The sequence below is a fragment of the Mauremys mutica genome, chromosome 8 (genome assembly GCF_020497125.1).
Source record: "Mauremys mutica isolate MM-2020 ecotype Southern chromosome 8, ASM2049712v1, whole genome shotgun sequence".
In the NCBI taxonomy this organism is placed as follows: Eukaryota; Metazoa; Chordata; order Testudines; family Geoemydidae; genus Mauremys; species Mauremys mutica.
The window spans coordinates 27,828,756-27,846,097 of record NC_059079.1 but is presented as its reverse complement, the minus strand read 5'-3'; the positions used below and the strand labels follow the sequence as shown (position 1 = coordinate 27,846,097).

Sequence of the window (17,342 nt, the reverse complement as noted above, 5' to 3'; positions counted from 1 at the left end):
ACCTTTTTAACCTCATCCCCTTCAAGCAGATAGGTATTCTTAGGGAAGTAGTTATACAAATGGTTTACCTTGGAGATTGACATTGCAGCTAAGGATTTCCAAATGTGACATATGAGTACAAAGCTTTAGTGGATCCGAGAGCAGAGTGTTTTATATTCTAGCAGGGTGGGGATGGGGGGTGGGGGTATAAAGCCAAAAAAGAACAAGTGTTAGAGAATATTTCTGAAAGTATAAGTATGTAGTTCAAAAGCAGCTCTGCAATTTTATGAAGTTTTAGAACAGAAACTCGGACTATCTGGCATGCACTCTGGGATTGCTAGGAAATTCCAGAATACGGGAAGGAAATATCCGCCAGATATGCTAGGTTTTCAGAATGTCTATCCCCAACAGATATATCTTCTTAATGATTTCTCCACCCTTGCTCTGGATAAATACAAACACCTGTACATAGCCATAATCTCTAACATCAATCAGTGATGTGTTGCAAGGATCATTTAGCAGCTGTATTACCTCAGCTTGCACAATTTCTGCTGTTTTCACTGCTGGCACACTCTCTGTCTTTGACTGCTCAGTTTATTCACCTCCTTGTTCTGTTACATCTAAATGATTTGTTGTGTTAGTGTAAAAGAAAAGAAAGAAGAGGGCATTCGCATTCTGCACAGGGAAATTAACGTAGTTGCAGCTAAATGGCTGTGCCCTGGTGCAATGCCTGGAAGTTCTTATTTGGGTGCTGCTCCCTAGAAGTATTCAGTGTGAGTCTACATGCACTCCATGTGCCTGAGACCAGAAGACTCTTCAATAGCAATGGTCATTGGTGTAGTAAAAAGACAAAGCTCATCTTACCATGGCTAAATTCTCTGCTTGGTCACTCCCTGGTCAGGAATCTTAGGGTTTGGATACCATCTTACTTGCTGAGCACTGGGGGCATCTCCTTTCAGAAAACCACTTTAACAGGCTTTATTCTGTGTGATGCTGTAGGCATTTTGGGGTCTGATGAACTGCAATATGCTTTTTGGGTGAAATTTGCCTCTGTTCAGCACAAGGCCTATATCAGTGGTGGGCAACCTGTGGTCCACAGGCTGCATGCAGCCCTTCAGGGTAATCTGATTGTGGGCCGTGAGACATTTTGCTGATGTGCAAAAAAACCAGGAGTACTTGTGGCACCTTAAAGACTAACAAATATATTTTAGCATGAGCTTTCGTGAGCTAAAGCTCACTTCTTGCTGATGTGGACTGTCTGCAGGCACGGCCGCCCGCCGTTCCCAGTGGCCACGCTTTGCCATTCCCAGCCAATGGGAGCTGCAGGAAGTGGTGGGATGCAGGGACGTGCTGACTGCTGCTTCCCGCAGCTCCCACAGGACCGGCGAACCGCGGCTACTGGGAGCTGCAGGAGCCATGCCTGCGGACGGTCAACATCAGCAACATGTCTCACGGTCCACAATCAGATTACCCTGATGGGCCACATGAGGCCCGTGGGCCGTAGGTTGCCCACCACTGGCCTATATACTACTTAAATCACACATACGTTCTCAGAAAACATGTTACAGGCAGTATCTAATAGCCATGATTTAGCCCACATTCTGTGTTGCAATTCTGCACCAATATATCCACACACAACTCCCGTTTAATTCAATGGGAGTTACACAAGTGTATCGGAGAGCAGATGTGGACATCATGTTCTAATAAGCTACTTCCTACTCCATAGTCTACTGGTGTATGTATGCATGGAAGAAAAACACATGAGACATCGAGGTAAGATGTATACTAGACAGAGAGACCAACTTATACACTGTACAAAAATGTCCAATTTTCTTCTTTCTCCCCACAAACAGTATTCAGATTAACAATATATTACATTTTTAAAAGCATTTCTTTTCAAATGTCTCTTAATGCTGATTTTTCTTCAATGTTATGACATACTATTTCCTGCATAAAAGGCAGTCTTACTAGTGTCTTATGGTTTGATTCTGAGCAGGGCTAAGCACCTGCAACACACACTGAAGTCATTGTAGCCCAGGGGTAGGCAACCTATGGCATGTGTGCCAAAGGCGGCACCCAAGCTTATTTTCAGTGGCACTCACACTGCCTGGGTCCTCGCCACCACTCCGGGAGGCTCTGCATTTTAATTTAATTTTAAATGAAGCTTCTTAAACATTTTAAAAACCTTATTTACTTTACATACAACAATAGTTTAGTTCTATATAAGAGGCCTTCTAAAAATGTTAAAATGTATTACTGGCACGTGAAACCTTAAATTAGAGCACACCACTTCTGAAAGGTTGCCAACCTCTGGTGTAGACTGTGGGTGCTCAGCTCCTCTCAGGATTATTCTTTTATGAAGTAGAGGGTATTCTAAACATGGTAACCAATTTTAAAGTATTCAGTATTGCTTAAGATGGTCTTAATCACAAGGCTCCTTATCAGCTCTGTGTGTGTCTGTCTGTCTGTCTGTCAGTCTCTCTCTTTTTACTTGTTTTAACAATCTTTTTTACTTGCTAGTACTGGAAAAGGTGAGGGGAGAGATACTAATGCAATAAATATGAAAACTTGTTTTGTTTTTGCAAAATGGTTTTGATGGAAAATGATGCCATAACAGAGTTAGTAAATGAAGCAGCTTGTTGAAATTTAGACGTGATGATGCTATATGATAATTATCTCTTACCATTTTTTCTGTGTAATGAAAGGACAGATGTTTGGTTTTGAGATTTTGTCATATATGCCTGGATTTTTTAAATGCTTTGATTTGCTTGAAATATTCTTTTCTAGGTTTTGGACATAGTGAGGACAAGTGTTCGTGCTGTTCTGCAACGTGTCTGGAGGGTTTCTGACGTTGAATGTTTACATTTATACCGTATTTTTAACCGTGTGTTTAATCGCTTACTCTGGAGCCATGGCCAAGGCTTGTGGAACTGTTTCTGTAATTCAGGGTAGGCCCAATATATTTATTATTGTGTAATCCTTTTAATAATTTCACAGCTATAGTTAGAGCTAGCATAGTTTAATGTTTACTTTCATTCAAGAAATTATTGTAACAAATAGAACTGTTTTTAAAACCATTAATCAAAAACATACCATGTAATTACCTATTAACATAGGACAAGCATTTCAATAATGGGCCCATACAGTTAGGATCTTAGATCCATCTGAAGGCATTTAAAGTAAATGATTTGATTTTTCAAGAATGCTGAGCATCTTGCAGCTCCCATTGATTTCTCTCACTGAGAGACCCTTCTGGCTCAGCACTTTTGAAAATCAGGCCAACTACTTAAGTGACTGTGACAGGGTCCCTGGGGTGCTATCTGGATTAGGGGACCATCAAGCCTCCAAAACCCACCAGCATGGGGATTCCCTCACATTACAAAGCTATTGCACTTATGCAGACATCCACAGGCAGGGACACACCCAACTAAGTTACATGAATGCTTCTCCCAGCCACTCATGAACTATCAATAGAGAAGCTGCAGCCTTGCACCTCAGGACTGTACTCGGTGGCACTGGTCAGAAGACTGGCCGGTGTAAGCTCCTTATACTTAGTTGGCCACTCTGACAAAAGGGTAGTGGCCATGCAACAGCCCTTGATAATCTGAGTTGAGATTTCCTGAGCACTTCAACCAAAACACGCTGTCTTAGGTAAAATATAAAATAGATTTATTAATTACAGAAAGATCGATTTTAAGTGATTATAAGTGATAGGCATAAAGGTCAGAAATAGTTACTTTAAGAAATAAAAACAGAAGCACACATTCTAAATCCTAAACTTTTAATCTAAGCAAGCATTGAATCAAATAGCTTTTCTCACCCTGACAGATGGTGCAGGTGGTTACAGTTTCAATACATAGACTGGATCCTTTTATAGCCTGTGATCAAACCCTCCAGTTCAAATTCTTTGTCTTGCAGATGTGCTTCCAGGTATTGAGATGTGGTGGGAGAGAGGCCAAGTCATGAATTCACTTCCCCTCTTTTATACTTTCTTCCAGTTTGCTGGAAAAATCCTTGCTGTGAGGAGGGGATCAGGCAGTCACCATTGGTCAAAGCAGTCTCCATTGCAAACATATCTTTTCTAAGGAATCTCGGGGATAGTGGATTCTTTTATTGATGGGTGTTGATAAGCCATTAATGCTGTCTGGTTATTGCTGGCTACTATTTTGTTGTAACTGAAAGGCTGGTTGTGGGTGTTCCCAACCTCACAACATATTTCAGTAACAGAGATAGCAATACTTCATAACTTCACATACAATGATAGCACATACAATCCAACCGGATATTCATGTTCAACAGATCAAGACTTTTAAAATAATACCTCACAAGGTATACTTACAAAACATATCATAATTATATCACCATGGTGAATATGGGATTCTCGAGTGCTACTTTGAGGTACAGAGAGTCACAGTGACTTAATCTAAATGTGAGTTGGCCACTGACAAAAATCATGGCCCTATCTGTTTGATTCCTAGAGTAAAGAAAAGGAGAATAAAGTAAAGAGTCCTGCTGACATTTTATACATTTATTTATATATGGTTTAGAAATACAGCAGAATTTCTGAGTTGGACGATATTTGCTCTTCATTACATATCTGAAACAATTATGAGAATGTAAGTGTGTGAAAAGTATGAAATTGTGGCACTAATAGGTAAGGAAACGAGTTGGGTTTTTTTGCTTGAAAATTAAGGATGCTTACTGGAAAACAAGATGCCATATTTTTTAAATTAAATCAGCCCATTCCCCAGCCCCTTATGCTCATGCAGTTGAAGTCAAGGGGACTATTCATGTGAGGAAAGGTCTGCAGGATTAGAGCCTATGTATATAACAAAATATGTCAAAGATCCTTTTTATAGTCTTCCTTATGGGGAAAAATGTATGTACAAATATATACGATATACGTTTCTTTGTAAATATATAGAGTGAGGTGACTAATGGGATGTTTTTGATTAGCTTGCAAAAGAGGATTGAAAAAAGATTTATTGAAAATGAGCTTCAACAAATATACACATTATGATGATGGGTTTCATATGTACAAAAGGAAATAACTCATTTGTCACTTGTAGGGAATGCATGCACTACATTTGCAAATGTAATAAGAAACCTTACCTGTATTCAACACAATGACAGGAAAAAGGGAGATGGAAAAAATAGATTATTAAAAGCAACAGTCTCAGAGAGTGAGAGATCCTCTGCTGGCATAAATTGGCATAGCTCCATTGATTTCAATTGACTTTAATGGTTTGATGTCAATTTATACCAGCTGAGGATCTGACCCATAATAAGATTGATTCTTTAAGTGCTTGCATATGTCCATTACACTGTAGGTGTGTGATCAAAACCTTAGCATTGTACCTAGTGGTAGCTTTTTCCACGTCATTATTTTTAAAATATTTTATTAATTTTATTTCAGAATTTTTATTTTTTATTTTTGCAGTCTTGAGGGCGTTTGGGGGCAGGGGAGCCTATACTAAGGTCCCCAGGGTTCAAACCTTGCATGCACTGCAGAGAGCCTATGTCTATGAGTGACCGTCATTCACACTGTCTGAAGTGCTTGGAATGAGGGTCACGTTACAGACAAGTGCTCCCTTGTCATGGTTTCAAAACCATGACAAAGAAGGTGAGGGAGGAGCGTCTCTGTTACATCTTTCTGGAGGCTGCCTTTACACTGGCATCAGATCCCGCTCAATCATCCAAGGGAATTTCTTTGGTGGCTCTTTCCCAAAGTGCTCCGCTATCTTTCCCACAGACATTAGCAGGAGGAGATCCTCATCAACAGGACTATCTTTTTCAAGCACCGGAACCTCAGAGTAGGTCAGGTCTCCAGAAACACAAGAAGAAGTCTGCATGGGGCTCTTTGAGGTCCAGAGTATGGGACTCCTCCACTGAAGGTCGATCAGAGTGAGGCATTTGGCTTGTCACTACCCAGTACTGGCTCATATAGACAGTGTTGAGCTGTTGATTCTGGTGCCCTCCCAGAGACCATTGAGACTGGCTACCTCTTCAGCTGCAACACAGCAGTTTTCTCTGAATACTGCAAGACAGCAGCCCATGTCCCTTCTAACTATGCTGGAGGCCTATGCCACAGTCAGGAACTTGTTGTGCCTATCATGACCATGCCTTGCTTCAGGCTGAAGACCTTTGTCTGGCCCTGGTGCAGCTGCCAAGCTCATTGGCATTGGATCACTCTAGTCTGGGCCACCAGCTTTGGGTTTGGTACTAGCCCCTGCCTTCTCTCCAGAGCCAGTATCTGCTCCTCCACTCCGCATAGTATGGCAGCTAGGAAGCCAGCCATGCTTCCTCCAGTACTGTGTCCACAGTGCAGATTGAGATCTCAGTCAGCCCTCATTGCCAGGGTCATTCTCATGCTCATGCAAGTTCATGATAGAATGATTGGAGGTTTTTAAGAAGAGGTTAGACATTCTCCTGTCAGGAATGGTCTAGTTATTACTTAGTCCTGCCTTGAGTGCAGGAACTGGACAAGATGACCTACTGAGGTCCCTTCCAATCCTACACTTCTATGATTCTATTATCCTTATAGCTTCAGTCTGGTTGAGACAAATCTGGGATTCAGACTTCCACAAACTGTCCACTTGGGAACCTTTGCTGTTATCGATAACTAGAGACCATATAATGCAGAGCTGTGGCCAGGCGCTGCACCTCATGGTGTGGTTCATAAGTGGTTGAGTGCAGAGGAGGCACATTGCTCAGTGGCAGTCCAGAAAGTGCTCCTTAACATCAGAAAACCTTCCATGAGATCTGCCTACCTGTGTAAGTGGATGTGTTTGTCTGTCTGGGAGGCCTCCCACAATGAATCTCTACCTCAAAACAGAATTGCTTGAATCTTAGCCTATCTTTTACACTTTAAAGAATCAGGTCTAGCCCACAGCTCCATTAGGGTGTATCTGGTGGCCATCTCAGTGTTTCAACCTTGCATACATAAGACTATTTTCACTCACCCTATCACAACCAGATTCCTGAAAGGTCTAGATAGTTTCCACCTACCAGGCACCCAGTGCCTTCTTGGGATTTGAATTTGGTGTTGTCTGCTCTTGTGGATCCTCCTGTTGAGGCTTCATCATCATACTCGCTTCTATACCTTTCAGTGAAAGTAGCTTTCTTAGAGGCCATCAGCTCTGCTAGAAGGATGGGAGAACTGAATGCACTGGTCACTGATCTGCCATACACAGTCATCTACAAGGACAAAGTTCAGCATAGATCATGCCCTAAGTTTCTCTTAAAGGTGATATCGGATTTTTATCTGTCAGTTTACTTCCCAATACCTCATACTTATAAGGACAAGTGAAGGCTCCACACCCTGGATGTCTGTCGAGCACTGGTTTTTTTGCCCGGATAGGACAAAGCCCTTTTGAGCTTCTTCACATTCTTTTGTTTCTTATACAGGCATATGTGAGAGATCAGCCAATCATATCTTAGACTCACTACATGGATTACCACTGCATCATGATGTGTTATACTGCCAAAGTGGTAATGCTTCTGATAAACTCACAGCACACTCAACCAGAGCAGGTGCAACCTCAGCAGCATTTGTGGCACATGTCCCAATTATGGACATCTGCAGGGCAGGGACATGGTCTTCCATTCATACATTCATCAGCCACTATGACAGTAGTGTCAAGGGAATATGGTAATGTAGGTAAAGTGGTCCTACAGTACCTCTTCCAATAAGACTCCAAGCCCTGCAGCCTGGGTTATCAGCACAGGAGTTACCTACAGTGTAATGGACATATGTGAGCACTCAAGGAAGGAAAAAAGTCACCTTCTCATAACTGTTGTTCTAAGAGATGTGTTATGTATGTGCATTACACGACGCATCCTCACTCCCCAGTGCATTGGAGCCTGCTATAAACTTCTGGTGCAAAGTAACCTTGCTTCAAAGCATGAGGAACTCATTTGAAGGTGGTGCTGAAGATGGTACCTCTAGAGAAAACTCTGTGGCACTGTTGCATTGGACAGATGCACATACCTACAGTTTAATGGACTTGGGTCAGTGTAATAGAAAAGGTCCCCAGTCTTAATTTACTTCCTTTATGTAGCCACTTAGAGATGTGGGGACTCTCACTTCATGCCCCCAAATGATTTTTTGGACTTCTGATTCAATAATCCCTTAATTTTTAGTGTTATATAGTATTACAGTTAGCATTGCTTTACACAAGATGTATGTAAACCTCGTGCTTTTAATATTGCTTTTTCATATTTTTAATATTTAATAATGTTTTGGAAGCCTCAATTTGTGATGATTTTTATTTTCAGAAATCAGACATTTTTCTACAAAAATGTTTTTTGTTCACAAGTTGATCAGCTCTCCTGTTCAACTGATTCAGGAACACAGCTCTGGAGCCCACTGAACAATTCAGTGAAGAGCAGGATCTTTGATGTAGCAACAGTTCCTTTCACACAGAACAGTGCCTTTTTCAGAGAGCCCAGCTGGATCAGTAGGGTTGTCAACCCTCCAGGATTGTCCTGGAGTCTCCTAGAATTAAAGATTAATCTTTAATTGAAGATTATGTCATGTGATAAAAATCTCTGGGAATTCATCAAACTGAAGTTGGCAACCCTATGGCTCAGGAGTCAAGCTGAACTCTTTGACAAAATTCCTGTTCCTTGTTAAATGAGTTATTGCTTTATCAAACAGCCTTTTTTAAAAAAACCTAGGAAACTAATATACACGAACACTTGGGGGAGGGAGTGTCACTATGGGGTGTTAAGGTTCCTCTACATGCAATATACCTAATACAGAACCTACAAAGCAAGGAAATAGAAAGTTATGGCTATCAGCAGTACATAGCCTCTATTTTCTCCAGCCAGAGTCCTACTTTACCACTAGCCAAGTCGCCATACCCTAAAAAGAACATGCTGGAGCCTTAACTCTGCCCTGTAGGGTGTGTGCAGTTTTGCAGAAGTGAATAGTAGGGACACTGGGGGAGCGAAGTTTGGTGTGTTTGTGGTAGAGGTGGGCAGATGGAATTTGGGGAAGAAGATGCTGGTTTCCCTACTAAGGCAGAGTTAAAGTTGTGGTGCATTCTTTGTGGTGTATGGTGGTTGGGCTAGTGGTAAAGTGTGTGTCTCTGGGCGAGGAATAGAGGATATTTATTGTTAGTAGTTTTAACTCGTCATTCTCTTGCTGTTTAGGTTTTGTGTTAGTTATATTAGGTGTAGAATGACTTTAACAGATGCACAAAAAAACACTTGTGTATTAATATATGGTATCTGTATGGTATAATCTAGACATATCTAATTAATTAATGATACATTTGCTTTAATTACCTGCACAAAATCAAAAGGAGTACTAGAAAAATGATAGTACCAGTTTGATTAAAAATCAAGTTTCAAATAAAGGCTCACACATGATTTAGAATATTGCATACTCCAGCATGGCCTTCCCTTGTTGTCTTCCTGTATCCCCTTTCCATGGTGGTGTGCCATGCCAAAAGTTAACTAGATATACCCAAAGTTACCTCAGATTTTACTTGTCACATTTCCTGTTCATGCACTGATATAGCATCAGCCCTGAATTCTCACTAAGCCCAATCAGACATCCTGTTTTATGACTCCTATTCAAAACCGCTATGTGGAGGATAAAATCCTGGCTCCATTGATGTTTTTGGGGAAAAAAAACTATCATTGACATCAGTGAGGCCAAGATTTCACTCTGGATGCTTAGAACCTGGAGGAGGGATGCAAGGAACCCTCCCCTCACACCTGTCTCCCCCTCCCCCCCCCACACACACTGTATGAAATGATTGTTTCATTTAAAAAAAAAATCAAACCCAAGCTTGCCAGCCATCTAAGCCATTATACAGGGCTTTCATTTTTTTATAGGGAAAGGGGTTTCAAGTACAAATTTTGCCTTTGGACACCCATATAGTTCTCTGTATTCATATCTGAATATTCATATAGTATTCATGTATGAATATTCATGTCATATTCATATAGTAAGTTGTGAATAAACACACATACTGTGCACAGGACTAATTCCTCCTTACTGTAGTGAAATGCACCTAGTTAGACTAGTGTGGTAGCCTTAAAATTCTGTGCACTGAAAAGCTGAAGGACTAAACCATTTTGGAAATAAAATGTTAATGGAACCAAAAGTACCAAGTGTGTTGTTATTTCAGATGGAAAAATTTACCAGACACAAACTGAAAGTTTTAATTATACTTCTCTGACTTGATAAAGAGCAGACTCCCCTACCCAGTTAGAGCAATGTGCTAATGTTCAAATTGTCTAGACTGAGAAACTCCCTCCCCATGACTTTTTGAATAGTTCTGGTAGAGAAATGAAATATGAAATGCTTCCATTTATCTATTTTTTGGAAATGTGAAACAGAGCACAGTATTTTGAATATTTATATTCGACTGTCATATGTATCATTTGTTATTCTCTTCATGCTTAATATCATGGACTCCTGAATATGACTAATTAATGAAGTATTAGCAGGCTATATAATTACTTTGGCATCAGAGACTATTCAGATAGTAGCTTGTTAAAAATAAATCAGTATTTCGTGTGTCTCATGATGTAGAACACCATTGAAAATTACATGGCAGTAAATCTTTATGTGCTAAACCTAAACAATGGCCCTATAAATGCTTCAGGGGACATACCGAATGAAAAATGGGTTGTGATCATTTTGTAATATGAAGATTAACTTCTTAATTTGTATTTTATATTCCCACCATCTGTCTGTATATATGTTAAATAGCATAGGCCTTTCCTGTAAACAGGTAAGGTCACACTTTATTTCTCATACTCCTCCACTACTAAATCTGATGTGCAGTAGTAAAGCTTTTAGATTGCCATTTGTAACAGAAAACATGAGGTCATGTCTGTTTCCATGCCAACAGAAGTTCTTGGGAGACCATATTCAGTAAAAGGACAGAGTTGGTGACTCCTGAACAACTCCAGTGTTGTCAACGAATAGTACAGCTTTGTAAACACTGCCTGCTGGTGGCTTACAAATATTCAGCAGATTCAAGAGGATCTCTTACTGGAATTAGCCCTGACTGGGATGATACAAGGTATATACTTTCATATTTCTAATTATGAGACATATTGGAATGTATGATCAGATTTTAAATTATATGCGTATACTTCCCTCTAGGCTAGTGGTCTCAACCTGTGGCCCAAGCTACATACAGCTATGGCCCATGTGACCTCCTCAGGGCCATACAAGTGTGTGTATATATTGTGTGGATGTGGCCCATATAACACAGAGAGAGCTGTATATGCAGCCCACAATGGTAAACAGGTAGAGAACCACTGCTCTAGGCCTAGGAAAAAGCAACAAGAACTAGTTCACTGTCTGCAACATAAAGGATGAGCATTTCCTTCCAGCCCTACTTCCTGTCATTATGATTTCTATAGTGTGGTAGTGAATGCAACAGAAATGATCCTTGCTGGGTTAAGAGGAGATTTACCATACTCATTTTATTTGAAACTAACTTATTAAAAGTTTTGTTTGCTTAATGCCCCAATAGCCAGGGTAAGAAAGGCATTCTGTACTTAACTGAATTGAAACTTGCCTTTCTTCCTTTTCTCAGATTCCTCAGAGTAATTGATTCCTGGTTTGCATTCCTAGGAGTGCCCTAACATGTATTACTCTGCTGGCTTCGCAACCACAGTGGAATACCACAGGAGCATAGCTCCAGGCCATGGTCAGGTAAGTGCCATCTGACTTACTGTGTTGCACAGTTTTGCAAAGTTGACTTCTAAAAAACTGCAGACATAAAAGTTTTTCTTATTATATTTCCCAAAGGGTACAAACATTTTGTTAAAACCTTGCAAAACAGCACAATATAGTAAAAAAATATATTTTGGCACTTACGTGACTCTCCATGGGCCGGGTCAGTTCTTCAGCAGAGTTATAATATCGTCAGCATGCTGACTCTTACTGAAACATCACTAGGAGTGGGGAGCCAGTGATCTGTGATGTAATGGTCCTGAAATGCAGAATTAAAGATTTATGTTCTGAATGCTTCTCTTACCCTAGTAATTTGGATCATTCAGTGCATAAATTTACAAATGGTTTGTTCATTTTAAAAGTCATGCAGTTCTCTGCAAGGGCAGTGTTTATTAAAATAGCTACTACATATAGAATGTCCTGTAGAAAATAAACTCAATATATATTATCAGTTAAACCTACTGTATGACTTAATTGCATAAGCAATATGTCTTTAACTAGTTATTTGATATATTAAACTTTCTGCTATTGTCATGTGAATGTTTCAGGGGCTCTAACATAATTTAATACCAGCTGGAAACAGAAGTTGATTGTTCACAGCAAAAGTAGAGGTAATTTAGCCACAAAATGAACCATATGCAGTATTCATATATAAATGAGCTTATAACAGTAGAGTGGTAAAATCAAAAAAGATGAAACAAAGTAATTCTTACTGCCAATATTAATACAGGAGGTCATTTTTTTCAATAAAAAATCAGCCATACCTGTTCAGACCAATCAAATCACTCTAGTGTATTGCCTAGCTAACAGGCCTGCTTTGGCCATTTTCTGTGACTCTACTGAAGTCCCAATGGAAGTGTAATTATGGATTTCAAATATGAGCAGAATCTGGCCCTCTGTTTTAGATAAGTGCATAGCAGTTATAAAAGTAAAAGTTACTATTTTGTATCTGTAGCAGCATAGCTGTCAGGATAACTTTCATTAAAAGCTACAACCAGTCTGCATTTATCTTAAAAAACATTACATTTATATTATGGCTACACTAACCAATATGTTCTGCCTAAAGAAGGGGCTTCCTATTTTCTTTATGGGAAAGAAACCCTTTTATATCAGCTGGGTTTGCTTTTATTTGTCCAGCCAGCCCTAATATGTACAAGGTAACAGTGACATTATTTCCCTTAAGAGTAACCACTACACAATTTCACGTTGCACCTGGGTTTGTATTTTTAAACTATCAAGGAAATTATATTAAAGGATTTTCACTGCTAATAATAATTTTGTTGACTGTTACTGTGATATAGTATGAGTAAGACCCTGTAAACTGCAGAATATGGGCAGAGAGTGATTTAAAGCTTCCTTTTTTTTCCCCATAACTTTGTAAAGTTTCATTTGTATAGCTCTGTTGGGCTTTCTTGAGAGGGAAACTATTTTCAGGCTACGTTTATATGCACTTTTTTGGCAGCTTTGTCAGATTCATCTCCAGTTGCAATTGGCTGTTTGTACGTATTTGGCGCTTTACACATTACTGTATGTCTGATTCCCAGTGATACTGTTCCTGATGGAAAACCAGTCATTATTTTAACTTTATTGCATAGGACAAGCTCAAAAATTGTTAAACATATTTCAAAAATAATTTTCACTGTACAGTTCAGTGGTTCCACAGCTCTGTTATCAGACATTACTGGAAATACCAAGGTAAATGATCAATGATGTTTTCTTCACAAACCTTCAAAATAAAAGTAAAAATGCTGTGAAAACACAGCCAGACTTCTTTTCCAGTCAGGATACTCAAATCTCATAACACAAGCTTTTTTTAAAAAAAGCCTCTGGCCTTTTGAATCCTAACAAAATTCACTTCTAAAAGAAACTTGAAGGAATGTGGTCAATCCCCCTTGCCCCTGCTGGTTAGATCCTTAAACTTCTCCAGACAAGCATAGATGTCACATCTCATACTTCATCAGAACTGCTCAGATGTTCTTGCTCCCAAATCCTATGAGATACTGAGCACCTCCGTACAAAAGGTGCTTAGCCTCCCCTAAGATCAGACCCTTTGTTTGTAGCAAATTGATTAGCCTTTGGCAATAATGGCCTTCCTCAGGGCTTAAACAAACCAAACATTTACAGTTTCTCACAGAGCAGATGTTTCCTATCAACAGTCATGACGTTGCCCCTTTCCCTGAGATTAGTAGGATTAATCCTCAGAACTCTTTCAATGCACTTGCTCATCATTAATCAAAATGATTCCCTAGAATGATGCTACACTTTTTAAACAATACATGTAATCTGTTTGGGCATTGCGCATCACTCATGAAATTTTGATTTAATGTGGATGTTTTGTATAGTTTTTTTGTGCTAATCTAATGAGTCCTCCAATTAATTATAAGGACTGGTAATAAGAAACAGATTTAAAAATGAATATTAAGCAACTGATGATGAATGAATGTTTGTAATGTTGTCTGAAATAAATCCTTAGCTAATCTGATTTTAAAAAAATAACTGAGCCACTGATTAATGATGAATTAGTAGATTGAAGAAATCTGGGGTGTTTGCATTACTTGGATAGTGGTGATGGCATGCCAATATTTAAAACAGCTAGGGATAGTCAAATGATTAGAGCAGAAAACTGGGATTCAAAACTCCATGTATTTTTTTTGCCTGTCTTTGCCACTGAATTACTGTTTCACTTTTTACAGGTCAGTTCATCTCTTTAGGTCTCAGTTTTTAACCCATTTTTAATCTGGGAAAAATAATACTATTCTAATTGAGATCCTTGGGTGACAGGTTAGAAATAGCTTTGGATAAGTGACTGGTCTTCTTCCCCGCCCCCCCCAAAGGGCTGGCTATTGCAAGCATTTAACATCTTTACCATTAAGAAATCAGTGGCAAAAATATATGACCCAATGTAGGCTGCAGTTTTGCTCTGGGTGTCTATAGGTTGTAATAATAAATAAATAAATATTTATTTATTAAACCATTTCCTTTGTTGTCTGAGGCAAAGGCCTGCCACACAGTACTCCATGTGTGAATGTACATAAAGTCTGACATACCAAGATTATGTGAGGCACATGAATGACTAACTCCTTTGCCTTTGAATGTAACCTTTTCAGTTAAATTCCACTTTTTTAAAATCATTTTTAGGTATTTGCTGCCAGGACCTTCACAGCTCATCATGAAAACATCCTTCAACTTTATCTGCACCTCATCCGGAATGCCTCGCTCTAACATTTTGTTTACACGCAAGTATAGCCACTTGTGAAACAAAGAGAAGGGTGCCAGGCTTGATAAATAATGGCATTCCGTTTTTCCACTTTAAATTTGTGAGGGAGCTGAATATAAGCGCTGTTATATATTTGCCACAGTACATAAAATAAAATTTAGCTGAAATCCTACTGTAAAAGCATAGACTTTCTGGAAATGTACTAAACCTTGTTAAGTTGTTTACACAAATATGTGAATGTCTAGATCTTGCTAGGTTTATAAGTAATTCCTTCCTACTAGAAATGTTATTTTTGCTGCAATATATAAAATGGAATTAATCTTGGAGATCCTATTACAGTGTTAAATTTAGGTACAATATCTTTTAACCTGAAATATATTTATTGTAAATCATACTGTTTATTCTCTCCTAGATGATAAAAAGCCTGTTGTAGAACAGTAATAGTAATTAAATATAAGTAGTCTGATCATTTCTATAGCACATTTTAAAATATTATAAAAGCAAGATCTAATATACAGACATATTTGTATTTCTCCTATGAAATTACAAGGTATGTGTAATAATGTTGTTTTTCAGTAAGGACATAAAGTATCTTTTAGTCTAAATTAAGACAATCCAGAGGGTAAATATTCAAATATACCAGTTCTGGCAAATAGCTTCTAGTTGAATCCTTGTAATAAAACAGAAGGTAACAGTTACTGTCAGATCTTCCTTCAATCTTCTTGTGTCTTGTGCCTTTCAGTTTCATTTGGGATCAAGTAGTAACCTACAGCTCATAAAAGAGCCATGCGTATTTTCTTCTGTTCTGCTGCACAAGTGATGAAGCAGACATTTTTCAGAATTACTGCAGTGCCACAGTATCCTCTCTAAACTTTAAAATAGTACAGTTTGGTTTGGTTTTCACTGTAGGGTGCATTATATATTGTAGAATGTATACTCTAATGGACAGTATTTTCTAGACTTGCTGAAATCCTAAGAAAATCGTCGAAGATACAATTAATTAGATTTCTGTTACTCAAATTCAGCTTTGCACACCTGGCTGAGTGACACAATAAGAGTTTGATATGGCCATGAGCCAGATCGTGAAGCAGAGGTGTGATCTAGAAACATAATTTTAAGAGTCTCTCAATATCCACATTTGTCCCATTAATCCCTATACATCAGAGTTCCCCAAACTGTGGGGCGTGCTCCCCTAGGGTGGGGCACCAAGGAACATTCAAAGGGGTGTGTGGCAGGCTGGGCCAGCTCCCACAGGGGGCAGGGAGGGAGGGACACCGAGCCCCATCCGCAGCTCTGCTCCAGCCGCAGCCCCAGCTCCTGGCCCCGTGCCTGATCCTGTCTACAGCCTTGGCACAGCTCTGCATCTGGTTGCGGCTTGGCTTCAAGCCCCCACTGTGGCCTGGCTATTGCCCTGCTCCCAGTCTTTCCCCTGCCCCAGCCTTGGCCCTTGGCCCCATCCTCAGGCCCAGACCGACCCCCAGCTGCAGCCACATCCTTGGCCCCATACTCCTGTCTGTGTCCCCCTCCCTTAGCCATGGCTCCGCTCCTGGCCATGGTTCCAGGGGGGTGCAGACAGAGAGAAGGGGGCACGACCCACAAAAGTTTGGGGACCACTGCTATACGTGTACATCCTAAGAAGTAATTTTAAAAAAATTAATCCAGTTTGTAACCAGTTAACTTCCTTGTTCCTGTTTGGTGTCAAATGCCTGTTCGCTCACTGGTGAAAGTGGTTTTACAAATTTCTCTTGTAGTTATTTTCCAGAAACAATGTAATAAATAGGGTGGTAGCCTAATGGCCATTCTGCCAGAGCATTACATGCCTTTTCCTGCTCACCGACTGGGGACATTAACATTTCTCTGGGATGGATTTTTGAAACCTTGGCCAGAGCCTACCAAATAGGGAATTTTGACACCTATGCTTTTGCCTGTCCAAGTTCCATACCTGTGGGATGAACATTCGTAATAGCATGACTGTTCCCTAGATACTTTTTTTAACATGTATTATGCTTTTAAAATTTGACTTGGAGGCTGATCAGATACAGGCAGTCTGCTAGAATCCCTTCCTCTTCCATGTTAATGCTGGTTTACTCACACAGCATGCTACCATCAGTCCACTTGATGTATCGCTGTGGGCTATACAGTGGTGACAGCTGATAATGCAAATTACATGTGATTACCTGTAAAACCTAACAAAATCTGTAAATCCGTCCCTCCAGGGAGTGCTAATGTACAGTGGTCTCCACAGTATTCTGCTTTTGGCCATGGGGAAGATTTGGATCAGTGTCCAAAGGTGCTGAGCAAGGGGACTGGGCTAATTCTGCCAGTGGTAGAATTTTTAAAAATAGGGCATTAAGTACAGATATGCAAACTAGGGAGATCAAGGATATGTGTGGGATATACACAAACGTATCAAGTGATTGGTTTAAGTTTTCAAAAATG

General features: G+C 39.7%; 1 protein-coding gene across 7 annotated transcripts in view; it reads left to right on the top strand.

Moving 5' to 3' along the window:
- The window catches only part of TTLL7 (tubulin tyrosine ligase like 7), a 122,253-nt gene extending 106,666 nt beyond the window's left edge, over positions 1-15,587 (top strand). For 5 of the 7 annotated variants that reach the window (XM_045026213.1, XM_045026211.1, XM_045026212.1 and 2 more), the window contains 3 exons: positions 2,767-2,927; positions 10,851-11,024; positions 14,825-15,587. In XM_045026213.1, the coding sequence (XP_044882148.1) occupies positions 2,767-2,927; positions 10,851-11,024; positions 14,825-14,942 (453 nt within the window). In that variant the 3' untranslated portion in view covers positions 14,943-15,587. Of the gene's footprint in view, positions 1-2,766; positions 2,928-10,850; positions 11,025-12,234; positions 12,298-14,824 lie in introns of those variants that run through there. The other 2 variants (XM_045026214.1, XM_045026216.1) reach the window with 2 other exon arrangements.
- Positions 15,588-17,342: the final 1,755 nt, after the last annotated feature.